The 26,585-nt window shown below is 38.5% G+C and overlaps 16 protein-coding genes across 17 annotated transcripts; 8 read left to right on the forward strand and 8 right to left on the reverse strand.

Moving 5' to 3' along the window:
* Positions 1–3: 3 nt before the first annotated feature.
* Gasu_08080 (diaminopimelate decarboxylase) lies at positions 4–1,708 on the reverse strand. Its single transcript, XM_005708526.1, has 4 exons — positions 1,535–1,708; positions 1,395–1,483; positions 626–1,348; positions 4–573 (listed from the first exon to the last, which is right to left on the reverse strand). The coding sequence occupies exons 1-4, from the start codon at positions 1,686–1,688 to the stop codon at positions 247–249; spliced, it is 1,293 nt and encodes a 430-aa protein (XP_005708583.1). The 5' UTR covers positions 1,689–1,708; the 3' UTR covers positions 4–246.
* A 5-nt stretch (positions 1,709–1,713) lies between these two features.
* Gasu_08090 (60S ribosomal protein L13A) lies at positions 1,714–2,458 on the reverse strand. Its single transcript, XM_005708527.1, has one exon. The coding sequence runs from the start codon at positions 2,354–2,356 to the stop codon at positions 1,736–1,738; it is 621 nt and encodes a 206-aa protein (XP_005708584.1). The 5' UTR covers positions 2,357–2,458; the 3' UTR covers positions 1,714–1,735.
* A 9-nt stretch (positions 2,459–2,467) lies between these two features.
* Gasu_08100 (abortive infection protein) lies at positions 2,468–3,738 on the reverse strand. Its single transcript, XM_005708528.1, has one exon. The coding sequence runs from the start codon at positions 3,698–3,700 to the stop codon at positions 2,498–2,500; it is 1,203 nt and encodes a 400-aa protein (XP_005708585.1). The 5' UTR covers positions 3,701–3,738; the 3' UTR covers positions 2,468–2,497.
* A 110-nt stretch (positions 3,739–3,848) lies between these two features.
* Positions 3,849–5,009, forward strand: Gasu_08110 (CCAAT box binding factor family). Of its 2 annotated transcripts, none has more exons than XM_005708530.1 (2): positions 3,849–4,212; positions 4,259–5,009. In XM_005708530.1, exons 1-2 carry the CDS (start codon positions 3,949–3,951, stop codon positions 4,874–4,876), a joined length of 882 nt encoding a protein of 293 aa, XP_005708587.1. In that variant the 5' UTR covers positions 3,849–3,948; the 3' UTR covers positions 4,877–5,009. The 2 variants fall into 2 exon arrangements, with proteins under 2 accessions (XP_005708587.1, XP_005708586.1); XM_005708529.1 differs by having other exon boundaries at positions 4,265–5,009.
* Positions 5,010–5,078: 69 nt separating this feature from the next.
* On the forward strand, positions 5,079–6,989 carry Gasu_08120 (protein disulfide isomerase). The gene is made up of 4 exons (XM_005708531.1): positions 5,079–5,262; positions 5,315–5,454; positions 5,517–5,957; positions 6,008–6,989. The coding sequence occupies exons 1-4, from the start codon at positions 5,134–5,136 to the stop codon at positions 6,942–6,944; spliced, it is 1,647 nt and encodes a 548-aa protein (XP_005708588.1). The 5' UTR covers positions 5,079–5,133; the 3' UTR covers positions 6,945–6,989.
* Positions 6,990–7,043: 54 nt separating this feature from the next.
* Gasu_08130 (serine/threonine-protein kinase TTK/MPS1) lies at positions 7,044–9,668 on the reverse strand. The gene has a single exon (XM_005708532.1). The coding sequence runs from the start codon at positions 9,527–9,529 to the stop codon at positions 7,169–7,171; it is 2,361 nt and encodes a 786-aa protein (XP_005708589.1). The 5' UTR covers positions 9,530–9,668; the 3' UTR covers positions 7,044–7,168.
* A 675-nt stretch (positions 9,669–10,343) lies between these two features.
* On the reverse strand, positions 10,344–11,638 carry Gasu_08140 (prenylated Rab receptor 2). The gene has a single exon (XM_005708533.1). The coding sequence runs from the start codon at positions 11,541–11,543 to the stop codon at positions 10,926–10,928; it is 618 nt and encodes a 205-aa protein (XP_005708590.1). The 5' UTR covers positions 11,544–11,638; the 3' UTR covers positions 10,344–10,925.
* A 10-nt stretch (positions 11,639–11,648) lies between these two features.
* On the forward strand, positions 11,649–12,509 carry Gasu_08150 (uncharacterized protein). Its single transcript, XM_005708534.1, has 3 exons — positions 11,649–11,812; positions 11,872–12,031; positions 12,078–12,509. Exons 1-3 carry the CDS (start codon positions 11,664–11,666, stop codon positions 12,447–12,449), a joined length of 681 nt encoding a protein of 226 aa, XP_005708591.1. The 5' UTR covers positions 11,649–11,663; the 3' UTR covers positions 12,450–12,509.
* Positions 12,510–12,513: 4 nt separating this feature from the next.
* Positions 12,514–12,918, reverse strand: Gasu_08160 (uncharacterized protein). Its single transcript, XM_005708535.1, has 2 exons — positions 12,750–12,918; positions 12,514–12,696 (listed from the first exon to the last, which is right to left on the reverse strand). Exons 1-2 carry the CDS (start codon positions 12,879–12,881, stop codon positions 12,538–12,540), a joined length of 291 nt encoding a protein of 96 aa, XP_005708592.1. The 5' UTR covers positions 12,882–12,918; the 3' UTR covers positions 12,514–12,537.
* Position 12,919: 1 nt separating this feature from the next.
* On the reverse strand, positions 12,920–14,978 carry Gasu_08170 (phosphoglucomutase). Its single transcript, XM_005708536.1, has 5 exons — positions 14,784–14,978; positions 14,567–14,734; positions 14,311–14,510; positions 13,839–14,257; positions 12,920–13,785 (listed from the first exon to the last, which is right to left on the reverse strand). The coding sequence occupies exons 1-5, from the start codon at positions 14,950–14,952 to the stop codon at positions 12,981–12,983; spliced, it is 1,761 nt and encodes a 586-aa protein (XP_005708593.1). The 5' UTR covers positions 14,953–14,978; the 3' UTR covers positions 12,920–12,980.
* Positions 14,979–15,128: 150 nt separating this feature from the next.
* Gasu_08180 (uncharacterized protein) lies at positions 15,129–16,100 on the forward strand. The gene is made up of 2 exons (XM_005708537.1): positions 15,129–15,935; positions 15,996–16,100. The coding sequence occupies exons 1-2, from the start codon at positions 15,137–15,139 to the stop codon at positions 16,013–16,015; spliced, it is 819 nt and encodes a 272-aa protein (XP_005708594.1). The 5' UTR covers positions 15,129–15,136; the 3' UTR covers positions 16,016–16,100.
* An 8-nt stretch (positions 16,101–16,108) lies between these two features.
* On the forward strand, positions 16,109–20,509 carry Gasu_08190 (uncharacterized protein). Its single transcript, XM_005708538.1, has one exon. It carries the CDS (start codon positions 16,125–16,127, stop codon positions 20,460–20,462), a length of 4,338 nt encoding a protein of 1,445 aa, XP_005708595.1. The 5' UTR covers positions 16,109–16,124; the 3' UTR covers positions 20,463–20,509.
* A 4-nt stretch (positions 20,510–20,513) lies between these two features.
* Positions 20,514–21,748, reverse strand: Gasu_08200 (uncharacterized protein). Its single transcript, XM_005708539.1, has 2 exons — positions 20,633–21,748; positions 20,514–20,586 (listed from the first exon to the last, which is right to left on the reverse strand). Exons 1-2 carry the CDS (start codon positions 21,731–21,733, stop codon positions 20,566–20,568), a joined length of 1,122 nt encoding a protein of 373 aa, XP_005708596.1. The 5' UTR covers positions 21,734–21,748; the 3' UTR covers positions 20,514–20,565.
* Positions 21,749–22,248: 500 nt separating this feature from the next.
* Gasu_08210 (adenosine kinase) lies at positions 22,249–24,269 on the forward strand. Its single transcript, XM_005708540.1, has 6 exons — positions 22,249–22,466; positions 22,519–22,634; positions 22,686–22,857; positions 22,921–23,045; positions 23,104–23,574; positions 23,631–24,269. Exons 1-6 carry the CDS (start codon positions 22,382–22,384, stop codon positions 23,742–23,744), a joined length of 1,083 nt encoding a protein of 360 aa, XP_005708597.1. The 5' UTR covers positions 22,249–22,381; the 3' UTR covers positions 23,745–24,269.
* Positions 24,270–24,338: 69 nt separating this feature from the next.
* On the forward strand, positions 24,339–24,963 carry Gasu_08220 (uncharacterized protein). The gene has a single exon (XM_005708541.1). The coding sequence runs from the start codon at positions 24,468–24,470 to the stop codon at positions 24,849–24,851; it is 384 nt and encodes a 127-aa protein (XP_005708598.1). The 5' UTR covers positions 24,339–24,467; the 3' UTR covers positions 24,852–24,963.
* Positions 24,964–24,968: 5 nt separating this feature from the next.
* Gasu_08230 (phosphatidyl-N-methylethanolamine N-methyltransferase) lies at positions 24,969–26,469 on the forward strand. The gene has a single exon (XM_005708542.1). It carries the CDS (start codon positions 24,985–24,987, stop codon positions 25,786–25,788), a length of 804 nt encoding a protein of 267 aa, XP_005708599.1. The 5' UTR covers positions 24,969–24,984; the 3' UTR covers positions 25,789–26,469.
* Positions 26,470–26,585: the final 116 nt, after the last annotated feature.

A 26,585-nucleotide genomic window follows, 5' to 3' on the forward strand; every position in this document is an offset into this window, starting at 1 on the left:
AGAGTTTTTCCTGAACCAGTAGGCCCATGAATGGAGAAACCTAAGGAGTTTACTCTTTTAGACAAGATAATCTCACAATAGTTGACTACTTGAAAGCAAAATTCTGGCCAAATATGCTCAAAGAGGCCATAGTCTAAGACGTCGTCTCCAAAGGGAAAGGCTTTATCCGTTGCAGTCAAAATATCATCACACAACACTTTGTCGTCGTTCTTCACGCTTTTCATTCACAAAAATACTTTGCAGACTTCAACTCCAAAACCGTATCAACTCTTCAGGACTTTCTTCCTTTTTCAAGAGTTGAAATGGTTCATTCGAATTCTCATGGAAACCATATACGGCAGATACCCATTGTGAAGTATGTCGAGAATACATACTTAACGTATAAGCACCACTATCCAAAACAACAAGCCAGTCACCAGGTTCACAACGGGGTAAAAGACGACCAGTTGCAAATATATCACCAGAGAAACAAAGAGGACCTGCAATATCTTGTTCTATCATCGGATATTCACGTCCATCCAACAACTTGTTGCCACCTTGTTTATCCAATACCAATATTCTATGTTTCCAATTCTACATTGCCATCAAACTATTCATGATAGAGAAAATATATAAAACTCAGTACCTTGGGAAGATATACTGGACGTAAAAAGTTATCTGCGCCAATATGACATAATACAATATTCCTATTACCCGACTGCTTTGTATATTCAACTCGGGATACAAATATACCAGCTTTGGCACATAAACGTCGTCCAAACTCTGTTATTAGCTGCAGAGAAGAATCAAATAATTCTGGTGCAACCCTTTCAAGCCTTGAAACATACTCTTCAAAGCTAGCACCTTGAGATACACCGTCATAATCTGCAGAAAGACCACCGCCTATATCCAACGTTTGTAAGCGTTCAGGAAAACGTTCTCTTAATTGGACAAGTAAATCAACTCCAGCACGAATACCTTGCTCCAGTAGTTCCCAAGTACAACCTTGAGAACCAACATGTACGTGGATGCCTTTTAGAAATGAATATCTTTGGAAGCACTCTACTATTTCCTCGAGCTTCTCTTTCAAAGGTACACCAAACTTACTTTGTGCACTAGCAGTACTGGTTTCCTGTATCAACCCTGAGCCTATTTGAGGGTTGATACGAAGACCCACTCTAACTTGCTTGTTGCACAACTCTTCCTCGTTTTCTCTCAACAGCTGTTGTATTTTCTCAAGTTCTTGAAAGTTGTCTGCGTTGATATATATTTCGTCGTCCAAAGCCAGCTTCAAGTCTTTCATAGTCTTTACTGGTGAATCGAATACAATTCTTTCTGAAGGACAACCAAAGCTTTTAGCCAGATAAACCTAGTTTTTTTAAGATCAACAAGGAAAAAAGGGGTGGAGCACATACTTCTCCTATAGAAGCACATTCTGCACCGAAACCATAACTGAAAGCAAGTGAAAGAACTCCTTTCACAGGACAAGCCTTTAAAGCAAAAGCTAACAAAAAAATACACAAAAGTTTGTTTCCATTCAACAACTTTCACTTACTGTGAAGTGTCTTGGGAGGAAAGGCATCGAACAGCTGTTTCCAAGTATTTTGCAGTTTATCAAGATGATATATAAACACTTTAGGTGTTGTTTCGGATAAGATGCCTCGATCAAGTGCTCGCTGTACTACTTTGGACCACAGTGAAGTTTCCATCTTCAAATGAATGCATAAATCCGTATATGAAAAAGGACTAACTTTTATTATGATGTTGTTGAATGATGAAGATGCATAGAAACAGGTTCCAATAGAGCACTCCATTCGGATAAATCCAAACCTCTTTCTGCCTCCTTTCTTACTTTCTTAGCTTCTTTCTTCTTGAGATAGAAATTTTTGCTTCTTTGTTTTCTCTTTTGTTCCAAACGTTTGATAACATCAGCATACTTCCAACCCACTTGTGAAGCAAGAGTGCCCACGTGCGTGTACTTTCTATCTGGACGCAAACGAACCACTCTTAAAGCTTGAGGAACAACCATTCTCTTCATTCTATCATAGGGTGGAGGTACACCTTCAAATACCTTGAGTCGACTCAACGCTGCAGAACCGCGTGGGATTCTTCTAGGAACCATTCCTCTGACTGCCTTGAAGAAGATTTTGGAAGGTGAACGATGGTGATAGGGACCGCGAGAAGGATTCGTGTTCATTCTCTTTCTCAAGTAACTCTTAAACTTGAGCTTGTGTCGGTGATGGTCTCCAGAAATATTGAGTTCCTCACAACGAACGACGACGATCTGCTGACCACTTAAAATTTCCTTTGCAACTACGGATGCCAGACGTCCTAATAAGTGTCCTTTTGCATCGACTATAATGGGTGCTTCTAACATGGCTGACTCTCCTCCAGTTAGTTGGCCGTCAACCTCGCGTCGTCGTCTCCAATGGAAATCAAATGAATGTTTTATGTAATGAAAATGAAGTTTTACCCAAAGAAGAATAATCATTTCAAGTTCTCGTTTATAAGAAACAGTTCATAAAGGGTTCTTACTCTTCTTCCATAAAAAAGTTCTCCATACCAAGTTTGTCAAACCATGTGTCAAAGCACTTGCTACGATGGAATGGGTCTGCTGAAATACCAAGCCATAAGAAAAACCTGCAACGGTTGCCATCAGTGCAAAGCGCCAATTAGGTAGTGGGAAATGATCCAAAGGATTCTTCAAGTGGATAATACCAAACAATAGAGAAGATACCAACAGGGACCAATACCAGGAGTCTTTTCTAAAATAACTTGTTTGTAGTTTGCGTAAAATGAATCCACGAAAGAGAATCTCTTCAGGCAACGCGCCAAGAAATATGGTAAGCGCTAGCATACACCAACGAAATAGTTGAATGAACGAAAAGTGGCTAAAGTTTGGAGGATTCCACTCCACAAACCCCAACTCCCATCCAATTATGTTACAAAACACAGCTATAAAAATGAAACCAGCAATGGACCACTGCCAATCGACAAGAGTAAGATCCCAAGAGTAAGGAGCTCGTACAGAGTTTTCCGCCAAAGAAGAGGTTGGCAACATATTGGAAGTGAGAACGAGACACAAACTACCCATCACCATAGTCCAAGGAAGTTTCACAGGTTTGTGAAACTTGGGTAACAGTTTGAGTTCAACTGGAAGATAAAGTAACAATAAAGGTATCCAATCTGCTCCTGGCCAGGAAAGGAAAGAAGCAAAACTGCATAAGAAGAAACCGGGCTTCCTTTCACTTACGATTCTTTTCACTGGATCACTTACGTTGCCACATTCAAGAATTGCCTCAAGTACAGAAGGTATGAGGAGATACAGAACATGCAAAGTAGTCGAAGCCATTATTTGGAATATACCCCAAGGAGACTTTACCAAACAAGGAAGTTCTGACAAGAAAAAAGGAATACATAACGAAATACTCCAAAACACATTGCGAAACTCCTGACGACTTCCCAACACTCTTCTTACATAATCAACCAAACCTGTATATAAGGGATCTCGTTTTTGCCGGTTGAGGAAATATGAAAGAATAAAAGACCAAGAAGTTTTCCATTCCTTGGGACTTGTCAAGAATAAGCCGAACAGTGAAGGGTCGTTGATAATTCGGATGCAGGTTTCAGTTGGCAAAATACATAAAGTAACCACTAGAGTGAGAAAACAAAGTACTTGAAAACTTTTGGAAAGAGTAGAATGTGGAGAATCTTTGGACATCCTATCGAAAGAATTATGAGTATGGAAGGAATGGCAATGATGAAGTCACATATTAGCGAGGACATTGATATCCATCGTCATTTGTGTTACATTTGGTTTTGAAAGTATTCTTATGAAAACAAAGAATATGATATTAGTATAGAATGGTTTTGTGATAGTGAAGAAAATAGATTTGATAGCTTCCATCATCAACCGACTTGAATTGGCCCGCCAAGAATACTCACTTTTCAAGGAAGACGGTTGAAGTTATGAGAGGAAAAAGTAAAAGTGTCGTATTTCCTGCTTCAAGAATAAAGCGTATTATGCGAATAAACGAGGAGGTTGGAAAGATTGCAGTTCCAACACCCGTACTAGTTAGCAAGGCTCTGCAGTTGATGTTGCAAGATTTCCTAACGAGTTGTTGCGATACAGCGCGAAAACATAAGAGTACAGTCATTACGCCTTACTTGATGAAGTTATGTATGAGGAACTATGACCGTTTTGCTTTTTTGTTAAAGTTATTGGAAAGCAAGGTACTTGAGCTTTTTTATAGGATACCCATTTGTGATACCTATTTAGCAAAAGTTGGAATCTTTACCTGTTGAAATTGGAAGTGAACTATTCCATGTTGTAAATGAAAGGAATACAATAGATCTTACGAAAGAAAGACGTGAATTGAGAAAGCGTCGGTCTACAAGTGATCTATCATCGAAAAATGAAAAGAAAGAACGTTCAATGGCTTTGAATAATATCAACTTTGATGATTCCAAACATTTTCAATGTTCTCGTATATCTCCATCGTGCTTTTCTTTAAAAACGGAAGCTGAAGAAAATAACTATGATTGTGATGAGGATGAGTCAAAGCCTAACTTACTCAATACAAGTTCCTCTGTAAATGATAGTCCTTTAGTAGATGACCATCACCAATTAACTGACAATCATGATATGAAAAATAAGCATCATGAAGCAAAAGAGTCTCTAACAGAATATAAGACGAAACGCGAACGAACTATAGTATCAAAGATTGAGGAGAAGGAACGCGAAAGTATATATTGTGTCGCAGTTGTTGAGGATACCTCTATTGCAGCAACTTGTTCACCTTCCAGTTTACCCGAAAATGATCTATATTTGTTGGACAAGGTTGAAAGTCCCAGTCGTGTATTCATAAGTATTGAAGAACTTGTCCATTCAGTTTAGAAGATTTGGAATTCGATGAATTATTTTCTTTCATGGTTTTAAGAACAAAAGGTTATCCTCAGAACAAGAACAGTTATTATTTGAATTCTTTTGCCATAGTTTTAGTGTATAGGGCGAAATAAGAATTGACTGATTTACTTGCCCAAAGAAAATAAGATAACTCAAGTTCATTGGGTAATATAACTCGATAAAATAATTCATCGTTCTCCATTTCCCTTTTGGAATTGCCGTTGCGCTTTTCTTTGTCCAAACTACTTATGGAAGACTCGTTGGTGTTTCACCACGAACAGTTGGCAGATTCGGTTTTATTTACCAATAGTACTGCCATATTTATTTTAGTTGCTTTTGTTGTTTCTTGGAGTGCAGACTGCAATCAATTGTTGCAAGTAAGAAGGATGGGTTCAAGTTTGGAACAGTGTGATTGATATATTTGAATAGATTATAGGAGATTTGTCTCAACATTGTCAAGTAAGAGGTTGGAAACAAGATTACGTTCAGTTCCACATATTCCATGCGGATAATGAGTTGGATAAGTTGCCAAACGACATACCTTTTTTTCCCATCATTTTTTTCTGTTTGTAAGAGTTCGTTCTTTCGTTATGGACAGACTTCTAACGATTCTCGTTTTGATTGGATAAAGAGGAAAGATAGAGTCCAGAGTTTGTCATAAATATGGCGCAGTTTATTCCTCGGAAAATCTATCCTTTTTGGTGTTTTCTCGATTGATCAAAGCTTGCCCTGAATGCTCCATTCGATTGGAATCCGTTGAAAGTTCACATGAAGCTATTTCCTTTTTGAAAAATCGCTCGTCCCGTTTTCCTTATCAACAAGTCGCTGTAATGGTTCCCAGTCAACACAAATCACGAATAGATGAATATACAAAGTTGTTCAAACAACTTGCCGAAGAATTGGTTTATATCGACTTTTTTATCTTTTCTCTAGCGAATGGAGACAATGATATGGTTCAGATGATATTTTCAGATTCTCATTTTGAAGGTGAATACAAAAGTTGGCGCTCAATGCCTTTAGAAGATGCCGTAGATCTCGTCACTTGGAAGTCCACTCCAAAGTTCTTGCGTTGGTGAGTTGTAGCAGTTTTTGTTGAACAGGGTTCACCATTTTTAGGCTAAGGACTGGTTCTCCTTACTCTCCTTTTGCTCCAATTACCCCGGAAACTTATAATAATGCATCAAAGGACGAATGGTTTCACTTGGTGGTGATTCCTAACCGCAATGATCCACAAGTACTTGACTATGAATCCTTGTTGTGGGAACTTTCTATGGAACATTGTAAGAATATTTCGCTGCATTCCTATCGTCGTTCGTGTCGTTATTATTCCATGTCTTATTCTTCTTTTGCACCGTTTTTGAAAGGTTTAGGTGTTTCGTTTCCTGAAGAAGCCAACGAGAATCATTCGCGTTGGAACTCAATAGGATCATCGGAACAAGCACAGATGATTGTTATCGACCGTCAAAAAGAAGTATGGATGAGACTGCCACTTTATGTATTGGAAGATGTTTCCCTTATCAATAATATTTATTCAGCCATGGAGAATCTTGGCCAAGTTTCTGGTGACGCTACTAGGCAAGTGTCATCCCGTGTTTTATCAACTTATTCAAGAGTATCAAAACAACTACTCTCCAGTATGAGTCAAGAATATGGGAAAGAAAAACAAACGGTGATGAGGCCACAAATCACAACCCATTCTTTTCTATATACTTTACAAGGACCAGCACATTTAGAGCAGTTACGGAAAGCAAATACCCAAACTGTCCATATAGTCATTTTTTATGTTCCTTGGTGCATCTTTTGTCAACAAGCTCTGCCTGCTTATTCATATATTGCAAACCATATAGATCAGAAGTTACTTCGGGTATATCAGTATGATTGTCAGCAATATAGGATTCCTCAACAATGGGACAGTTGGATTGATGGCTTCCCAACCGTTTTCGTATTTTCTTCCAAATACTTTAAAAAGCCTGCAATCTATGAAGGGCCTCACACGATAGAAGCAATAACAAACTATCTTCAAAAACGTTGTCTCAACAAAACGCTGCCATTATTTTAAGACTCTTTGTTATATAATCTGTCCGGATGAAGGAAGGTGTGATTCAAAAGTTCTGGTATGGAAGCTCTCCTGTAAGCTTCTTTTTGTAGACAACTTGTTAAGACATCCAAAAGTTGAGGATTGAGTCTTTCTTTGTTTGGAAACTCAACAGGATGACTACAATCCGGAATGGTTTTCATTTTCATGATAGGATTTAAATGAGCATAAGGAGTTTTTCCATAAACCTATAAACAATTACTATAAAATACTTTTGAGAATGATCCATTTCTTACCATTTGATAGAGAATACAACCCAAAGACCAAACATCACTAGCTCTCCCTAAACGACAATTGTTTGAAAATGCTTCTGGACTCATAAAATTGAGAGTTCCCATAGGACTGTCATGAAAAACTTTGGTTGTTTCACTTTGACTGGCCTTTGCTATTCCAAAGTCAATAAGTTTCAAAGTTCCTTCTACAAATAAAAAATTTGCAGGTTTCAAATCACTGTGAATAATTTTCTCTTCATGAATAGTCTGCACAGCTTCTAACATTTGCTGCCAATATAATCGAATAAAATTCAAATCCACCGACTTTTGACGTTCAGCATAGCGAGTAAGCAACCTAGACAAATCGATATCTCCATACTCTAAAATAAATTGGACTGTCAAATTTTTCTCATTGACTTCAGAGTCTATCAATTGAATGATACAGGGCTTGCCCTTTAAGCGTTGAAGAAGAGATATCTCATTTTGGTAATTGATGAATATATACTTTCCTTGTTCGTCAGCTTGTGACACACGAACTCTTTTGAGGGCAAAGATCTGACCACCACTGTTCATAACTTTAAAAACTTTCGAACTACCTCCTCGACCAACTATCTGAAGTGGTATATAAGGAACCTTATTTACTACGATCACTTTGCGAGTATCTGACAGAATAGAAAATACAGAATCTCTCCTAGGGGATTCTTCTACAGGTCTTTGAAAAGCCTCAAGTTTTTCCAAATTGGATTGAATAGATTTCTCATTATGCTGCCCTGTCTGCTTGTCCACAGTTTTCTTCGCAACAATAGAAGGTTCTTTATGCACAGGAGAAGAATCAAAGGGAATGTCATCTTCTACCGACTGCCTGTGCCTTGCATTTTCAGATAGAGCCTTGGATGAAGTCTTGTACGATTCTTTCAAACCAAGAGGACTTATTTCAAGAGCTTCAGAATTTCGTGTTTCCACAGATCCTGAACGAAGTACTTCAGGAGAATCTACCTTGTCCTTTGCTGGATCTTCTCTTTGAATTTGATCTGGATTATTGCTTATAGGTATTTGCTCTTTAATATGTCGTTGTTGTCGTTGTTCAATTTGCTGTTTGGATAGGGAGGCTGACTTTTCAGAATCCTGTAAGGAAGATGTTGTACAATGACTGATCTCTACAGATCTACCTCTGGTCTCCGTATGCTGGCCCAACTTGAGACTATTTTGCCATTCAGTACTATAGTGTTTGCTCGCTTGTTGTTCATCCGATTCTGTGCAACTGCTTTCATCTAGGAAAGCCTGACTAACTCTTCTTGCGCTTCCACTATTCAACAAAAGTGGTGTCTTCCAACACGCCGTCTTTTTCTTGTTTGTTGAAGATTTTAAAGGACTAAGGTTGACAGTTTCTTCGTGATGGCGTCGTTGGTAAAGCTTCTCATCTTGTTCACCTTCTATAGAGCTTTTTGAAGGAGCAGATTCTGTCTTTGGAGTACCTTCAGTCGTTTTTCTTTCAAGAGAGGAATCCTGGACTTTCGTGTCATTTCCAAAACTGACGCGTATTTCTTCCAATAACTTTTTAGACTTTTCTTGGTTGTCATGAGAAGCTTCAAACTCTGCCCAAGCATGAAGAAATCGTGATGAACCTTCTCCAATATGTTCAGCCCGCATATATTTAAAAGTTCCTCTAGCATCGTGTTCAGATTCTTTGTCTTGGAGCCAAGCATAATCTATCCATATCTCTATAAAGGCATCATTTTTCCTATTCCCCTTAAGAGGTATGGTCCGAACGGCCTTCTCATACAACTGCATCAGCATTGTTAAGGAGACTTGTCGAGGGTCTAACTTGTGTTCACTTTGAACGTGCTTTAATAGTCGTAGCCAACTTTCTGGATCACAGGGATTATTTCGTACCAGTTGCACTAACTTATTTCTTGTTTGGACGTTTTGCTCCGTTTTTTTCATGGAACTATTGCTTGTTTTGTTGTATGGCGTGTCATTGCTTTCCTGTATTTTGAAATTACTCGTTTCATGGTTCAATCCCGAAGGAACCTGACGTGCAGAACTGGTAGGTTGCTGGTTGGATTGACGGGCAACCGGGGGAGGAAGCGGTCCTTCATCTTTCTGCTCTATTATGGTGTTTGGTGAAGGAATCGGATTCTCTAGATGATTATCTATCTTCCAACTATTTTCTAGTCTGGTAAGAGGCGTCGTGGTGAATGTTTCGTGGTGGGTATGGCCGTTACTATTGTTAGCCGCTGATACTTGTCGCAAGCGTTGAACTTTTTCCTTGAGTTGCTGTAAACTTTCTACCTTTGCATACCCTTCGGGTGGCTGATTCTCCTTTTCTGCTTCCATATTTCTCGAGTCAGTAAAAAATCATCAGGTTGCACATCTTTCCAGGTTGCATTCTCATGAAACGGTCAAATAGGGAATTTCGATTTTGAAACCCGCCAATCAATGGATTGATGGATGTTGGCCTTCTTTTCATTCATCCTTCCTTCTTCAACTGGGGGTAACAAAGCATCAAGAGATATTCCATCTCTTGAAGTTTCCTGAATTGCATTTATAGCATTTTTGTCATTTTCTCATCCTCTACTAACAGCCCTTTCATTTTATATGGGTCACCGGTAGTATATATATCAAAGATGATTATCTCTTCTATTGTTTCCATATGTTTCATGCTAGACGGGAATATCCAGCTGGTCACTCTTTTTACCCACTCTACAAACCACTAACATTACCTGGAAAATAAAGTACTGAAAATCATTACAGTTTCCTGGAATAAGAACATGATAAAGAGGAAATCATGCAGCCAAGTATTGTGAATATGGAAGTGATTTCGTTTCCATGATTACAAGCTTATGAGAATGATATTTTTCAGTAGCTTGTTAGTGATACGCAAACTTTTCAGATGAAAATTGTGGAAATCAGAAGAGGATTGTCTACTTGGCCACTTCAATCTTGAAATGCTATGAAAAGTCAAGTTATTGATAGGCAAAACAAGTCGCGTTTCCAAATGGCTTTTTGTGTTGTGTAAATAATGGGTCTTTAGCAAAGAGTCAAGCTTGCAAGACCAAAAATGCAATCCAGGAATGAGATCCATTTTCACTTTCCATTCATCATATCTATGTTCAGTTTTCAAGCTCTAGAGACCTGGACTCCCATTTCTGTGGAAGAGAAATCGCTTGGTTTTGGGAAATTGTTGGAATCTAAAAGAAGCGCAGATTCAAGTTGGACAGAAGGTGGAGAACAAAGGATTAGGGAATTTCATACCAACGGTGGACGTCGTTCATTCGTTTTTTCGTTATAATGGAGTCTAAACTGGAAAACTTCAGAGTTCCTACACCTCCACCGCAGCTACAACTTATTTTTGAGAGACCTGGCGCCCTTAACACTGGGGGTAGGGCAGCAGTGGCAGCCATGATGTCCGTCATGTCTGTTAAAAACGGTCTGGTCCAGCCACACTGCCCAGACCCGAAAACGAGAAGGGACAATGCAGAATATTTGAGACGTTGTACACTAACAACCATACCTGAAGATTGGCCTTTGCTGGAGTGGAATGCGGAATATCTTCCCCTTCTCAACTGAAAGAAAATATTCTCGATGGGACGAAAGAATTGTTTGTTTGTATAGAGGCACAAAAAAGATGCAATCCAAGCATAGCCAAAGTATCTCATAAGTACTCTTTTGGAACACAAATATGTTGGCAGTCAAAATAAAAATATGTTGTATTATCTGAGCAAGCCAAGCATCAAACAGTTGATTCAAAGTCAGGTTCATCCGCGGGAAGATGCATAACTGCGTGTGCGACGGCAATTACAAAAGCAACTCCTAACCAGGAAGTTATCACGTATACCGCACCGGTGATCCATATCAAGAAAACAGCTACAACGGTTAGCACAATCATTTTTAACTGCGAGTTCAAATAAACAGGACCCCAAGAGATAGGGGTTGAATGCAACACAAATAAATAAGCATACAAGAAAGCAATAAGTAACACAGCAATAACGATGAAAGGCCTCAATAAGATGGACAAAGAACTAAGGGCAACAAATAATAAAACGTAGTTGGGTAGATAGAACCGTAGATTGGAAAACACTCTATCTCTTACGTCCGCGGCATCTGATGGTGTCTTCAACTTTTTAGAACTGGCAAACTCCGACCACGGTTTTGCTGAACACCAAATTTGCCACAGCTGGCTTCGTACTGTTGAAGTCACCGGTTGCAAAAGATTAGAAGTAGCCCAGGCCAAAGACGAAAGTGAAGAACCTTCGGTAGTAGGTGTAACATTCAATTCACCCTGGGAAGAAGAAAAAGTTCTTCTGGTTGCATTGCGAAAGACTGAAAGAAAGCCGTTGGATTCCGCCATTTTTTTTGCGCGCTTTTCGGTCAGCCAATAATCAGAACAATTCCAACATTCAAAGAAGTTATTATTTGTTCGGCAATATCCCTGGATTAGCTTCTCTCAATTAGCAACCTTGTCATACCGATGGTATTTGTATATTACGTCCCATATCAATTGGTTGGCTCCACACGTTGTAACTGTAAACCAGTTAGCGTGAACAGGAAGTGGCACATGGGTATTGCTGAAGAGTTTGCTGAGGCCTGGTTCAACACCAGTGTGCATAGAAGACGAAGGTTCGATAAAGAGTAGTTTTTTTGAAAGACCTATTTAAGGCTATTTTATACATTTTTAGGGAACAACTTTTGGTGACTGCGACAACGGAACTTCCGTACGTTCTCCTTTCACCTGCAGAAATAAACAAACAGGAAACCTCTGTTCGAAGGGGAACTTTAAGTGTAGAAAAGCCACAGATAATTGTTCCTGGACAGAATCAACGAATTGCCGACTTTACGGTACGTTTGTAGTTCTCAAGTTTCTACAAACACTTTAATGTTTTAGAAACTCGATGACGAAAAATTCGAAGACATTAGGAATTCACTGATATTGGCTCGCTTTGTGAAGTTTCCAAGTGGTCGGTATCTGCATCAGTCATATCAGTTGGACATCGTTGATACTCCCATCGAAACACTAACTGAGAGTTGGAACCAGAAATTGGAACAACAACAAGATCAAACGACAGGATTGATTACTACAAGAGTGCCGAGTTGGCGCTTGGCACTTCTTGTATACGTGGCACAGACAGTTGGAAAATCCATGCACAAGGATTTAGACGCCCTCTTAGAGAAGATATTAGGTGTTTCTTTTCAAAGTGATCCGTCGAGCTTTCCTCCTCGAGGAGGACCTCGTGACTCGGAGTTTTACTTGTCTTAGAGGAAAGCACTCGAAATTGCATCTCTCAAAACACATAATAGCTTATAAGTCATATTTGTATCTTAAAAATGTAGAATAACGACAATTTTCAGGGTTTACTTGGGTTTATCAGTAGCTTCACGACTTGTAACAAGTCTCCGTTCTGTTGTTTCAACCAATTTTCAGCTTCTTTTTTATCCAAATGTAATTCGTTGATAAGAAAGTTAACGTCATCTGCAGCAATCTTGACTGTCGTTCCTTTTAGTTCCTTGTCTTCCGTTATGAGCAGAACTCTAGAGAGGCAAGCTTAAAGTCCTTTACCTTTTTCGAACCTTGTTCAAAGCTCAACACTGCACTGACAGACTTTCTTAGAGACTCTGAGTCAAACTCTTCCACGTGGTCGGTAACCTTTTCCAAGTCAGCGGTAGACTTTTCGCGTTCACCTTTGGTCATTTCAAAAAGGGCCAAGATATCCAAAATAGTCTTCCACAACAATTAACGAAAAGTTTATTCAACAACAACATTAGATCACTGCAGAGATTTCAGAAATACTCAAGTAATGACGTCAGGTTGAGACTTTTGCAGTATAGGCTCAATTTTTAGGCTCTTAAGAGCAATATCTATTATCGGACGCAATACTTCTTCTGCAGGATGATCAAATAACGAAACATCTTTAGTATAACGTTCGAAATACATACGAATGGTGACATCCGATGAGCTAGTACCGGAAAGTCGAAGTACAAATCTTGAATTATCTTCAAATACAAACCGATAGCCCTGATTTTCTGTCTTGCTATGATCAACAGGATCTGTATACGTAAAGGAATCTGCAAGTTTCAGTTTAATTGGATAATCCAATAATTGACCTCCTTGTTTCATCGATTGGGTTTGTATTTCCTTTATATGTTCCAATAATTTGGACACAGCTGGTGCCTTGCAATGGTCATAGTCATATCTGCTGAAAAAGTTCCTTCCAAAAGTCTCCCAATGCTGCATAACAATCTTCTCCACTGAAATCAAGTTACCAACTGGCTGCTTTTCATTTTTACTGGAAAGAATAGACAACCAACAGAGTGCTGTAAAGATACCATCTTTTTCTCGAATATGGTTGGATCCAAGTCCAAAAGATTCTTCACCACAAATCTGGGCAAGGTCGGCATCCATTAGATTGCCAAAGAACTTCCATCCTGTTGGCGTTTCATAACAAGAAATGTTGAGTTTCTCTGCCACAAAGTCAACTGCAGCAGCAGTAGGCATGGAACGTGCTACTCCTTTTAGTTTCTGTGAATGAAAGTGGGGAATACAATCAGCATTTGCGGCAATTACTGCTAATGAGTCTGCTGGAGAAACAAAGAATCTAGACAATGATAACGATCGAAATAAGACAAACAAGTTGTATGAAGAACATACCCTGTTCCCAATATCATGCAGCGATCTCCATCACCATCAAAAGCAGCAGCAAAGATAGGAGCTTGTTTATTCTTCTTGGGATCACAGAGCTCAACCAAATCGTGCGCATAAGTGAGATTAGGATCTGGATGGTGTCCACCAAAGTCTTCCTTTGGAATGTCATTCATTAGATAGTCCTTAGGTAACCCCAATTCTTCTACAAAGATTCTTCTGGTATAGATTCCAGTGACTCCATTCATAGAATTCAATAACATCCGAAAGTCATTTCGTGAAGCAAACTGTTTCAGCTTGTTAAAGTCAAACAAATTCTTCATTAAGTGGAGATAATCATCCACAGAGGAAATGATTTCAATCTCAAACGTTTTGCCAGTATCTTGACAAATATAGGTATCCGAAGTACCTTGTTGATGAATTCTTCTCTAATAACTAGTCAATTCAAGGACCATGCTTTTTGATGAAGAGAAAAGCTTACCAAAGTATTTTCGAAAGGATCCTCTTGATCGGGATAGTCAATATGCATTGCAATTCGATAGCTTGAAACTCGTTGACTATTTTCGTAAAATAGATTGGTAAGGTTTTCTAGTGCTGGACCACCGTTGGAGACGTTGTATTTGATACCAAAGTCTTCATCAGCACCTCCAGGATTGTGGCTGGCTGTCAATATGATTCCCCCTGAGATAACAGAATCACTCAACCTTATTTCCACAAAGTAAGAAAATAATACTAACCGTATAGTTTCCTTTGACGAATGATTGCAGAAACTGCTGGTGTTGAGAGAAGACCATCCTTTCCTATGAGCAGCTTTCCAACGCCATTCGCAGCAGCCATTCGTGTGATTATGCGAATAGCTTTGGAATTGTAGAATCTTCCGTCACCTCCTAAAACGAGTGTCTTTCCTTGAGAATGGATAAGCACCTAGGTCTGAGCTGACGATATTTGTTTTACCTTGAATATCTGGGAGAGAGTCGAATATACTCTGCACAAAGTTTGCCAAATACTGCTGCTGCCTAAAGATGGACACTTTCTTTCGTAAACCTGAAGTTCCTGGTTTTTGATCTTGACTTGGTGAGGTAGGAAAACGAACAATGTTGAACATATGACTGTTGTTCATCATTCCAACTCTAAAACAAATCACAAAGGAAGCAAAATGGAATGCATATATAAGATCTCCCCTCTTCTGCTTGAGATCGTCAAGACCATATATGCTGTTGGTGATAACAAAGAATGTTACTTTTTAACAACATCTAACACTATCATTGTTCTATGGAATCACATGACACGATGGCTTTAGTTGAAAAATGGAATTGTTGTCCAATGTGTATAAGGACGTGGATGATAGTGACGAAGACAATACGCAAGTTACTGATAATGGTACCAACAACCATCCTTCCAAAAATAAAGTAAATATAGACGTGACAAAATTTTTCAAATTGCCAAGCGTAGAAAGTGAAGAACAAGAAAAACCTCAAGTTGAACCGCTTCCCAAACGACCTAGAAAAGACACCAGTGGAAGAGAATTACTGCAGATGCTTCCTGCACCCAAGAAACAAGCACCTATTAAGGATATTCGAGTACAAAAATGGACAAGTGGGACTCGTTCACAAGGAGACATGGACACTGTGGAGAGAAACTTGAACGACTTTGCCACTTCTACGGAGGTGACTTTTACACAACAGCAAGAGCAGGTTACACAAAAAAATGTTGAGGAAAACGGTGGTGAAGAAATAGATTGGAGCAAAGTACAGGACGAACGAGTTGTCGGTGATACAGTAGATGCAAGTTACAATTGGCCCGAAACTAGTGCGAATAGTTCGAAAGAGTTTCTTCGGGATATCAACCAATATGGTGATGATATAGCATTCGTAGATGTTCAGTTTTCGGATTTAGTGGATACATCGAAACCTGATGAAACCTTTGTAACTCGACAATCAGCCAGCACCTCGGAAGTTGTCAGCAAATTAGCACGTGTAGCAGGAAAGGTTACGCGGATACAGAAGGAAAGGCATCAATTGAATGCAGTAGCTGCGGATTTGGCAGCTAAACAGGTTGAACTTGAAGAGAAAAGAAGCCAATCGAGACAAACAAAGGCAGAAACTTGTAAGTTTGTAAAACGATTGATATTTATGTTTCTTATTATTATTGTTGTTGATACATTAGGGGCAAAGTATGGTTGGTAAAGTGTTGCTTCATATAGATTGGATAAGGAATAGAGAATGGTGTTGTGCTATCCTTTGCGTGTGAAATAAACAACGATTGACGAGAAAATGTTGGGATAAGTGGCATAATATGGAGTTTTCTTCTCATCTCTATTGGACTGAACAAGCTTCCGTTAGAATATGCAAATATTTGCAAACAAAAGAACAGTTCAAAGAGGAAATAAGAACACCTCTCCACCTGGATGTGGTTATACTTTTGACACCTTTCTGTTCTATACTGGAGGATCACTATCCACCTCGTAGTGGTTTTCATAGCATCGTGGATGGTACCGCTTCAGTATTGAAGCAACTCAGCTCTCTTGTCTACTCAAAAGGATTAACAAGCATTCAATCTTTTGTGGTATTTGAACAACGAGGTATCTTGTGTTGTCGAACGTTGAGTGGTCTGAAAACCTTGGACATAGAACAGTGGCAAAGATTTGAACAAGAAAGTTTAACACAGCTGGAAAAGCAAATTGAACAAGTTTATATTCCCTATTTACAATCAAAATCTTGCTTGAACAAAAGTGGAGTGGATTTATACGACTTGTTGGTACTAGATTGTATTCACGGTGGTTGTGTTGACTTGGAGACTACTGATTGTGTCTTTCGTCGATTAATGTTGATCACATCATCACCAGCTATTATTCAATCTAATCATAATGGGGATAAGAATGCAATCAAGTTTTTGAATAGAAAAGGAATGGCTTTGGACCTCGTATATGTATCATGTGGTGGTTTTGGAGAACAAATACCGAGCGCTGTTATAGCCTATTGCTTGTTTAGCGGTGGAAATATTTGGAATTCGAGCAACATACGATTATTTAGTCACAGACTGAGTAACCAGAATTCTGTCATAGTCAATGAATGTAGGGAAGACATGGGTTCATTTCAAATCAACTATAGTTTGCAGGATATCTTAAGCAAATGGTTTTATCATGAAGATAGTGTCATAGCTACTTCTCAACAGTGGAGGTATACTGGTCATGCATTGGGAGTTTTTATACAATGGCATATTCAACAGGGGTTTAGACTCAACTATGACACGTCGGTGCAGTCGACAAGTCGTAGTTTTCGTGAAGAGTCATACTTATCATTTTACTTGTTACTGAATGAACGGTTGTTGGTGATTTGTCATATGCATATTGACTCAAGTCATGCATATATCGATACGAAGTCTTTAGAATGCTCAAGCCATGATGAAGAATGTAACATGCAACAAATGGATTTTTGGGTGCAATTGGAACTAAGAGAAAGGAAGGAGGAAGATGATGGGATTGTCCGTAATCATTCTTCTTTTGACCGTTGGTTGAGTTTGTTGGCATGTGAACAACTATTGTTTCAATTGTATACGAATCCAATGGAGGTTGCCTGTTGGAGTCAATGTAGCGATTGGTGGAAGGAATGTCCTTGTCTGATCTTTCATATCCTAAGGAACTCTCAAACCCGTGGTTTGGATGTACCAGTTATACAGCAAGTGGAGGAGTTTCTGTTATCTTTGTACCCTGGTTCCACTTGTAATAATCACTTTTTGATGTTTCATATCCATCCGTCACAATTTTTGCTATTTTATCTCATTCCTATCTGTCCTAGAAACAAAGGTGTAAAACTTATTTTCGTAGGATTAGGGATGTTTGTGCATCAGTGGAAGCATTATTTGGATTCCTTATTTATGCAAGATGAATGGAATGTATGGTGTTATCATTTGGAGCCGAGTAGTACATGCTCCTATTTCCTGTTGGAAGATGAAAGTAAACCATTGGGTGATATAGAATCTCTCCATTTTGCTTGCAACAATAGTTATAAAGTACGTATTCAATTGTGGGGAGAAGCCAATCATCGTTGGATATTGCCTACCGCTAATGCAGCTCATCGAGTTTGGCAAATTTTTTGTTTAAGATTGAAGACAGTGGGATGGTCAACATTGCAAGAAGAAGAAAATGGTTTAGATGGCAACCGAATGATGAACAATGTTGTGAGTTGGTGGATAGGTGCCCATTATCCTTTGGTTATTGGATTAGAACGAGAGAGAAACCAAGTCAAATTGTATTGCAATCATCGAATGATTGGAAAGGATTCGCTATTGGATGTTGCATCGTACACAGCAGTGAGTTGTTATTATGCACTGGATGTTGTGTTGGATTTGTGTAAAGTCAATGTGCAGCAGATGATCAACAGTACCGAACTGATTGTGAAAATGGATGATTCTATATGGCATTTTGCCAATGTGGTTTATCATGCCAAGGTGAAGAGTCGTCTACTTGCGTCCTTCCATTTCAATATCGATTGGATGACAAAAACCATTTGTCAACAAGGCGACTGGATGCCTATAGAAAGCAATGATAAGAGTAAGAGAATGGATACCGTCATTGGAGAATATCAAGTTGAGTCAAAATGTTTGACGTTTGTAAGGAAAATATATTGGCAAGATAAGAATGTACAACACGAATGGCTCGTAGGAATGATTATCTTAATTACTCAACAAGGAGATCCCATTTCATTGTTCATTGTATCATTGCAACCAATAGAGTGGCTATCTCATTTACAAATAGATGTTATACAACGTGGTTGTCGATATCATGGCTCTTGTGTGGTTCAACAAATCAAAAGAAATATTTTTTGGAATATTGTCAAAGAGAAAAATGAAAGCGTTGCACAGTTGTGGAATGAAGAGATTAAGAATTGGAAACCTGTTCGTTGGTCTTTGAACGAAATTTGGAGTGAAAATGGCCAACAAGAACAGTTGTTTTGCACTTCATTGCAATTACGTGGTTATGTACCATATGCTATGAAGTGGCTTATAGAAATGTTGTCTAGTTGTGGGTACCATCCTTTGCTATCTGATGATGACTGCACAACATGGCTTAGGTTTCATTACGAAGAAGACGAAAGCGAACAGTTGAGAGTCGTTGCGAAAATATATCGCAACGATATCCAAGTCTGGTTAGAATTGTACAACTTGGCTACGGGGTCTGAGCATTCTCGAAGGTGGAAGAATTGGATACTTTTTCATGAATGGATAATGAAGATCCTCGGAAAGTATCTTCGATTATGTTTCAATAATTATTTTTGCTTTTCTAGTTGGGTATTATTGGATGATATGTCAGTCTTTTGCGAAGATTGCTTGAAATGCATCTTTTCTGAACATCAAGCATCCTTTCGGGAAACTACAAAAGTTGTCGAATGGCGTCAACAAAATGTTTGGTTGTTACAATCGAGTCATATAGACTTGTCTTTGGAAGTGCACGTCAGGAAACAACAAGAGTGGCCGTTACAATGTGTGCTATCTTTAAACTATGTCTCCAAAGGAACGTGGTGGTGGGAGAATGTGTCTCTAATATCTCAATTCCTTTGGTCAGCCTTCATTATTGAATATCTGCAAGGGAAATATCTGGTTCAACAGTGGAATCAGTTGGATATACCTACGGAGAATAAAGTTGCATCCAGATGGTTGATAGATGAAGAGAATATTAATACGAGAAATGAAGGAATGTTGTTTCAGTTCCGTTCCATGGAACTGGAATGGAAATACAAGGAAATATCTAAAATTGATTTCATCGAAGAATGGAAACGACAATTATGTGAACAAAAAGGGGAGCTTCATGTCGACAAAAATTCTCATAAATGGACTTGTGTAGGTTTGGCGTCCGTCAGTCAACTTCAACGAATACTTTCCAAAGGAACTCAAGGAATAGATGAAACGAGGGATAACTGGATTCTATTCGTTTTGGAAATACCACTGTCGAAATGGAATGATAACTCTATCGTTGCTAAAACAATGAGTCTTCCCTTGAGAATGTTGGATGAATTCCTTTGTCAAAATGATAACAAGACAGGTAACCAAATAACTGAATGGTTACAAGAAATAGAGCAGACTGCTGAGGAATCCAATACCTGGTTGCACACTTGGTTTTCTTCAGTATTATTTCATTTACATCAAATCCGACGATGGAAAGTAGAGATTGAAATCTGTAAAAAGGCTTCTTCTTGGAATCGCCAACTCTTCATGGATACGTTTCCACACTATTCCTTTTTCGAATTGTGTCGTAATCATTTTGCTGATTTCGGACATAAACTGGTCAAGACACCAAAATTGCCTTTAAAGAACGAACTTGAATGGGATAAAATAATCAATCCAATGTCAACTACTTTTTCTGAGACATTTCAATTGCTAAGAAGGAACGAACTAGAAGAAGATCATATTTGGTATCTCATCATGTCTTCCCAACAAGATGATGCTATGTTGCTATTACATTTGCCGTTAAAAGAAGAACCTAAATTGGAACTAATCATGCAAAGCACAGACCAAATCATGCATGCTCTTCATTTAGGTTGCCAATTTCTAAGGTGGTTGATAAGACAGATTTGGAGGCAGTGTTGGAAGAATGGATATGACCTTCAAACCAAATTGAATAGGACAACTCCATGAAGAAACCAAATTAGATTTTCCAGTTGGTTACAGTAATAAGGATGTGTAGTTTCATTCAGACTCTTGTACTCTTCGCAAAGGCGCTTCAAATGAAAAAACGACTCTATAAATGAACGAGAACATTCTGAAAAATTGGCCTCCATTTCTTCAAGACAACTTTGCAAACCAACAAATGAATCTAATAATTGATAAATGAAAAGAAATAACAATTCAAACTCTTCATCTATGTGAATATCTGGGTTTTCTTTCACCTGAATGGTTTCTATCCATTTTACTAGCTGAGGAATGTAACGTTGACTAGAATTCACATTCAATTGTGATATCTCAAAAGAATGCAGAGGCGATGTAGACTTGAGCACAAATTCTATAACAGTCATTCGAAGTTGAAGGTCTGATATACCACAAAGAAATAATCTCCAAGGTTCTGGTTGATGGAATACTAACATTCTTCTAGTTAATTCTTCAATGTAGGCCATGTCCCATTCCTTGTTGAACTTTTTGGAAAGCTGCAAACAAAGCTCCAGGATGATGGATGCAGCTTTCTCATCATTATTACTTAAGGTTGCCACGAGATATGGCAAACAATATCGAAATATACAGGTTTTTCCTTCACCGATGCGATTATTTGGTGAGGCATCTAAATAAAATGCTTTGCAAGCCTTTGGGTCTTCCAGGACAACCAAAAAATATCGCAATATCTGACAAATACCATCTTTCCATGACTGTTTGCCACAATTTGCCATTTGCAGACTAAACGCATCACTATCTTCGTCATCAACGAAATCGCCTTCTTCTAAAGAGTCACTGTCGAAATATTGGGTCAATTCTAGCAGTTGACAATGATTTTCCTTCAATGCCTGAATGAGAGCCTTTAAAAAGGCAAAAGGACGCAGTGACGGACACTGACAAGTAGAAGAGTCGAAACCCATCAGATGGAAGGGATGCAGAACGGATTCCAAACGGTCATCTAGAGCGAACGGAGACCTTTCCCATCCATAACCAGGAATTCTACAGAAATATTCTTTCAAGGCAATAAGAACTTGAAACAAGAATGAACAGTTGTTGGAAGAATGCTCTTTCAACATTAGGGTGATAAGTTTCCTAAAGGTGGAAGCTGGAGGAAAGAATCTTGATTGAGTCGCAATTTGGTTGGCTTCATCAGTAAAGCACTTTAAGATTCTCGAACCTAGCATATAGTCTGAAGGTAAGATCGAGTCAAGTGCTGCTTGTAAAAGTGGAGGAAATGGTCTCCAAGTTTCTTCATATGCCATAACTACTACAATTTTCTTGCCATGGCGCCAAAACTTTCCATGTTTGAAATATGTGATACCAAATTTAGTTGTTTTAGGATGGAGTTGTATATGTATATCGAGTGATATTCTGTCTATTCGAATAAAATTCATTCTATATAGACAAAAATGTTTATCTAAAACTCTATGAGAGCATAATTCAACCATATATGCTTTCATCAATGGCAGCGACCTGTAGTCTTGTAGATTCGTTAAATGTATCGGCAGGCAAGTTTTAAATGGTCGAAGAAAAGCAAAATGTAGACGCTGAAACAACGTTTATTCTCAAGAGTCCTGATGATTGTTGTACTATAGTTATATGACTTGAAATAAGTGCATTCATGAGAACTCTGCAACTGGAAGAGCATCTTGCATAATCCCTTTCACAGAACATTATATTCCAAATACGCAACAAGATGGTAACGACAACCGTAATTTGTTATTTACTTAACAAATTCAATACCCAATGACGAGTAAACAAATAGGCATCCCAGAATCGACGAACGCTTCCAATTACGATTCCACGCTTTTACAGTTTATTGGAACAAAAGAGTCAATCGGAAACATTTGAGTCTTATTACGTTCAACATTTTAGAAATTTCGTTGGCGTATTTAAACTAGTGTTTGAGGATGACTTATTCAATTGAAAAAGCTGTTGAAGAAGGAGTTGTTCTTGGTATGGGTAACCCATTGCTCGACGTAAGTGCCAATGTTGGTAAGTTATTACTGATCTTCCAAAGGATTTGCTGTTGAACATCGTTGGTTAGATGCGTCGTTGTTAAAAAAATATGACTTGGAAGCGAATAGTGCTATTCTTGCAGAGGAAAAGCATCTTCCCCTGTTTCAAGAGTTGAAAAATCATCCAGGAGTAGAATACGTTGCGGTGAGTAAGGCCAAAGCAAAGTTTCTTTAGCTTCCTTAGCTTTTGTTGCAGGGTGGTGCAACACAAAACTCTATTCGAGTTGCACAATGGATGTTACAGAAAAAACACGCTTGTGGCTATATTGGTGCTATTGGAAAAGATGACTTTGGTGAACAGATGCGCAAGTGTGCTACCAACGATGGTGTCAATGTACACTATTATGACGAAGGTGGACAACCTACAGGTAAATATGGAAAGCGTCGGACGAATTTTTTTCTTCCTCACCATCTTTTATGTGTATCTTTAGGAACTTGTGGGGTGTTGGTTACTAGTGGTGGCCAATGTCGTTCTTTGGTAGCGAATCTTTCTGCCGCAAATACATATCAGTTTGAGCATTTGAAAAGACCTGAGACATGGAAGATGGTTGAAAAGGTCTGTATTATATAGATCATTTTTATATCGTATGTTAAATGAAACCTTTCGACGTCAGGCTAGTATTTTCTATATTGCTGGTTTCTTTTTGACTGTTTCTCCCGAATCTGCTGTAGAGGTTGGAAAGCACGCAAATACCACGAAGAAAACTTTTTGTATGAATTTATCGGCCCCTTTTTTGCTTCAAGTCCCTGTTTTCTTTGAAAGATTCAAACAATGTCTACCTTTGGTAGATATTTATTTTGGTAATGAAGCAGAGGCAGCTACTTTGGCAACTTCAATGGAATGGAACACGAAAGATGTGAAAGAAATAGCCATTCGGCTTGCACAACAGCCAAAAGAAACTGGAAGGCCTCGTATTGTTGTGTTTACACAGGGAAGTGAGCCTACGGTTTTGGTAGTTGGGACGCCTAGTCAAGTATGGCTCATCAAAGAGTATCCCATTATTCCTATCGAAGCCTCGAGTATTGTGGATACCAATGGAGCAGGAGATGCCTTTGTAGGGGGCTTTTTATCGGGCTTAGCAAAGGTAAGGAATGAGATACTTATGAGTGCCTTATTGCAAGACTAACAATTATCGTAAAGGGAGTGACATTGGATGAATGTGTTGCTCGTGGTCACTATGCAGCACATGTTATTATTCAACGCCCTGGTTGCACTTTTCCAGCAAAGCCTAGTTTTGTTGCAAATTCAGTTTAGACTATGTAGCTTTGGTTTATTCAAAATAAAATAGGGAACCCTGACCTGATGTGTGTTGGATAAGGTTGTGTTTCATTGAGTATTCATGAGTTGATAGCCTTTTGTCCTTTGACACATTGGGACTTGGATAACACAAATGGAAATCTGTTATTTAGACCCAACTGTGTTTTTGTAGACCTGAGAGATATACGAGAGTCATGAACCAAGATTTCATGTATGTTTTCATTTTAGATATGAATTGGTTTCCCATTACGCTGTGAAAATGGAGATACATAGCTAGTTCCATGGCAACATTACTTGAAAAGCTGAAAAAGTGAGCTTTCAATGAGACTACCTACATGGCTCCTATTGAAGGATAGAACAGATAGGATGCATATTTGTAGGAAAATTTTCTCGTATGAATCTGTTTCAAACGGGAGTGTCAAGAAGGGATGGATGCCTTGTTACATCTCTCTTTTTTTTACTTGAGAAATTGTGAAGTCCATTTTTCATGGAGGCAATTCGCATCACTTAAGAGGTGCATTTTTCTTTCCAATGTTGTTGGGAATTTTTCGAAAAATGCGCTTTCGATTTCTCATCTGGTTTTGAAAGAAAAAATGACGAGGTACATTTTGGTAAAAAGTAAAACTTCTACATTTATTTTGTTGCAAAGCCTTGTTCAAAAGAAACCAGTGACTAGGAAACAAGTTTTGCAGGAACACAACCCTATTTTTTTCCTTTCAAATGAGACAAAGTGTCGCAAAAGGTAGCCATCCCATGGATATTCATTCCTCCCATTCTTTGAATAAGGAGACCGACACTAAAGTCATTAAAAGCCATAAAGAGGAAGATGAGAAACAAACAACAAAATCGGATAGTGAAGATATCAACTCTTCTATACCAGTTGAGACAGTGCTAAAAGCGTGTTCTGCTCCTACTTGCTCAGAATCTCTACTACTTGGTATTTCCCCTGAAGGATATATGGTTAAAAAGGCTCGCAATAATTTCCGAAAGATAGAGAAAACTTCAATACAAAAGGATTCTTGGCAACAGACTTTAGATGCAGATACTCCACCATATCTGTCACCGCAAAGGAAAGAGTTGAAACAATCGTTTGATTTCTATTGATGGATTGATTGCTACGGACCCAATTCCTATGAGATTCTTTCAACCCAAATGGCCCATTCTGAAATGCTTCGAATCTTTGTTGAATACTTTTCATAAATTCTTGACAATTTTGATATTTTTCGAAATTAAAGTTATGTGTTATCAGTCAAAACGAAAAACTTTCGGTGTCTTCTCCTTTTATTCAGCTATTCAAAAAAGAGCAAAATGGACAAGAGTTCCAGATCGTATCAAACCGCAAACTGACCCAATAACCTGGTTCAAGGCTGTTTTCTATTTGGTTCTCACTTTGCTTATTATGCTAATGAGCAGCGGTGTATCGCCGGCTTTCTTTGCTTCCCTAACAAGCAAGTTTCCCTTAAAAGGTTTTCTTTTGAAAGAATTTTTGAAGCAAGCAAAGTTGGTCAGGTTGAATGAAGGATTTCTACTCGTTTCAGTTATTCTTACCATCGCTTCTCCTATCTACTGGAACACATTTTGTCGTTATGAATATTACACCAAGAAATTATCGAAAATGGCAGGCTCTCCTTCTACTGCACTGATTCTCTTTGCTATTTCCATACTTTTATTGAGCTCCTTCAGAGAGTGGGCGTTCTTTCGAGCCATTGATGTACAACCCATGATTCAGTTACGAGCAGTCTGGATGAAATACATTGTCTACTTGTTTGGTTACTCTTTGATATTTCTTGGAACTATTTTGTCTATGTCGGGTTTCTATCAATTAGGTATTTTTGGAACTTACATGGGCGAATACTTTGGTTTTATGTTTGATCAAAAGATTGAAACTTTCCCTTTCAATTATTTTTGTGATCCAATGTATTTTGGTTCAACTCTGATGCACTTTGGTCATTCACTGTTGTCAACAAGTCCAACAGGAATATTTCTTTCCACGCTTCTTGGTTTTACTTATTGGTTGGCTGCTAGATGTTTTGAAGGGTAATTTCTCTATTTTCTTCTCTAGTGGGAATTGATTGTATAATTTAGGCCTTTTATGAACGCGATGTATGCAGCAAGAGATCGCCAATTGTCTTAAAATTACATTTTATGAACCCATTTCGTGTAGCATGTGATTTTCTTTAAAGATGCTTCTTATCTTGCCTTTCAATAGAAAGACAGGAATGATAACTTGCAAGTTTCTATCTATGTTGTCCATGATAAAGAATATCCCAAATAATAAGGCTTTTCATACAAGTTTTTCGTGAGGTCCACTGCTAAACAAGGATAGTATGGCGTTCACCTTTAAGTCTCACTATTCTGTGAAACAAAACAAGTGGATGGTGAGGAGCAACATCATTTGTAACGTGGATAATTCGCGAGTTGCTATGAGTACAAGCAACCCTCCTGCGAACCACGTATTGTCTAATATAGCACCGGCGGTAAAGTAGGAGGCCATCTTAAACACGTCCTCGTACCCGTAAAGGGTGCATAACGTTGAGGGATTTCTTCTTCTCCAATAGATAACAAAATATAGACTTTATTCCCATCTTTGACCATGACTCACGACGAAGACTACACAAACTGCCGATCGAATGAATCGTCGCATAACAACCCAACACAATAGCAATACAGAGTTGATGCGAATTTTTGGTGTTGATAGTTGACCCAATATTATGACTTTATATATATATCTAAAATGAAAGAATACTTTACTCCTCAGAAAAGGTTTTTTGTATGGTATTGTGTTTATAGACTCTTTAGAATAGTAAGAAAGAAACCTAGTAGACAAGTGCCGGGGAC

Source organism: Galdieria sulphuraria (assembly GCF_000341285.1).
Source record: "Galdieria sulphuraria unplaced genomic scaffold scaf_4, whole genome shotgun sequence".
NCBI lineage: Eukaryota > Rhodophyta > Bangiophyceae > Galdieriales > Galdieriaceae > Galdieria > Galdieria sulphuraria.

Coding starts and splice junctions, on each gene's coding strand:
- Gasu_08080 (XM_005708526.1), bottom strand. CDS start 1,688: ATGGAAACTTCACTGTGGTCCAAAGTAGTACAGCGAGCACTTGATCGA. Junction 1,484..1,534: donor TCCTCCCAAGACACTTCACA/GTAAGTGAAAGT, acceptor TTTTTTTGTTAG/CTTTTGCTTTAAAGGCTTGT. Junction 1,349..1,394: donor AATGTGCTTCTATAGGAGAA/GTATGTGCTCCA, acceptor TAAAAAAACTAG/GTTTATCTGGCTAAAAGCTT.
- Gasu_08090 (XM_005708527.1), bottom strand. CDS start 2,356: ATGTTAGAAGCACCCATTATAGTCGATGCAAAAGGACACTTATTAGGA.
- Gasu_08100 (XM_005708528.1), bottom strand. CDS start 3,700: ATGTCCAAAGATTCTCCACATTCTACTCTTTCCAAAAGTTTTCAAGTA.
- Gasu_08110 (XM_005708530.1), top strand. CDS start 3,949: ATGAGAGGAAAAAGTAAAAGTGTCGTATTTCCTGCTTCAAGAATAAAG. Junction 4,213..4,258: donor TAAAGTTATTGGAAAGCAAG/GTACTTGAGCTT, acceptor ATACCTATTTAG/CAAAAGTTGGAATCTTTACC.
- Gasu_08120 (XM_005708531.1), top strand. CDS start 5,134: ATGGAAGACTCGTTGGTGTTTCACCACGAACAGTTGGCAGATTCGGTT. Junction 5,455..5,516: donor CCCATCATTTTTTTCTGTTT/GTAAGAGTTCGT, acceptor GATTGGATAAAG/AGGAAAGATAGAGTCCAGAG. Junction 5,958..6,007: donor ACTCCAAAGTTCTTGCGTTG/GTGAGTTGTAGC, acceptor TTTTAGGCTAAG/GACTGGTTCTCCTTACTCTC.
- Gasu_08130 (XM_005708532.1), bottom strand. CDS start 9,529: ATGGAAGCAGAAAAGGAGAATCAGCCACCCGAAGGGTATGCAAAGGTA.
- Gasu_08140 (XM_005708533.1), bottom strand. CDS start 11,543: ATGGCGGAATCCAACGGCTTTCTTTCAGTCTTTCGCAATGCAACCAGA.
- Gasu_08150 (XM_005708534.1), top strand. CDS start 11,664: ATGGTATTTGTATATTACGTCCCATATCAATTGGTTGGCTCCACACGT. Junction 11,813..11,871: donor AGTGTGCATAGAAGACGAAG/GTTCGATAAAGA, acceptor ATACATTTTTAG/GGAACAACTTTTGGTGACTG. Junction 12,032..12,077: donor AACGAATTGCCGACTTTACG/GTACGTTTGTAG, acceptor TTAATGTTTTAG/AAACTCGATGACGAAAAATT.
- Gasu_08160 (XM_005708535.1), bottom strand. CDS start 12,881: ATGACCAAAGGTGAACGCGAAAAGTCTACCGCTGACTTGGAAAAGGTT. Junction 12,697..12,749: donor TTGAACAAGGTTCGAAAAAG/GTAAAGGACTTT, acceptor ACGGAAGACAAG/GAACTAAAAGGAACGACAGT.
- Gasu_08170 (XM_005708536.1), bottom strand. CDS start 14,952: ATGATGAACAACAGTCATATGTTCAACATTGTTCGTTTTCCTACCTCA. Junction 14,735..14,783: donor CTCTCTCCCAGATATTCAAG/GTAAAACAAATA, acceptor TCCATTCTCAAG/GAAAGACACTCGTTTTAGGA. Junction 14,258..14,310: donor ATCCTTTCGAAAATACTTTG/GTAAGCTTTTCT, acceptor ACTAGTTATTAG/AGAAGAATTCATCAACAAGG.
- Gasu_08180 (XM_005708537.1), top strand. CDS start 15,137: ATGGAATTGTTGTCCAATGTGTATAAGGACGTGGATGATAGTGACGAA. Junction 15,936..15,995: donor ACAAACAAAGGCAGAAACTT/GTAAGTTTGTAA, acceptor TTGATACATTAG/GGGCAAAGTATGGTTGGTAA.
- Gasu_08190 (XM_005708538.1), top strand. CDS start 16,125: ATGGAGTTTTCTTCTCATCTCTATTGGACTGAACAAGCTTCCGTTAGA.
- Gasu_08200 (XM_005708539.1), bottom strand. CDS start 21,733: ATGGCATATGAAGAAACTTGGAGACCATTTCCTCCACTTTTACAAGCA. Junction 20,587..20,632: donor ATCAATTATTAGATTCATTT/GTTGGTTTGCAA, acceptor CCAATTTTTCAG/AATGTTCTCGTTCATTTATA.
- Gasu_08210 (XM_005708540.1), top strand. CDS start 22,382: ATGACTTATTCAATTGAAAAAGCTGTTGAAGAAGGAGTTGTTCTTGGT. Junction 22,635..22,685: donor CAGGAGTAGAATACGTTGCG/GTGAGTAAGGCC, acceptor CTTTTGTTGCAG/GGTGGTGCAACACAAAACTC. Junction 22,858..22,920: donor CGAAGGTGGACAACCTACAG/GTAAATATGGAA, acceptor GTGTATCTTTAG/GAACTTGTGGGGTGTTGGTT.
- Gasu_08220 (XM_005708541.1), top strand. CDS start 24,468: ATGAGACAAAGTGTCGCAAAAGGTAGCCATCCCATGGATATTCATTCC.
- Gasu_08230 (XM_005708542.1), top strand. CDS start 24,985: ATGTGTTATCAGTCAAAACGAAAAACTTTCGGTGTCTTCTCCTTTTAT.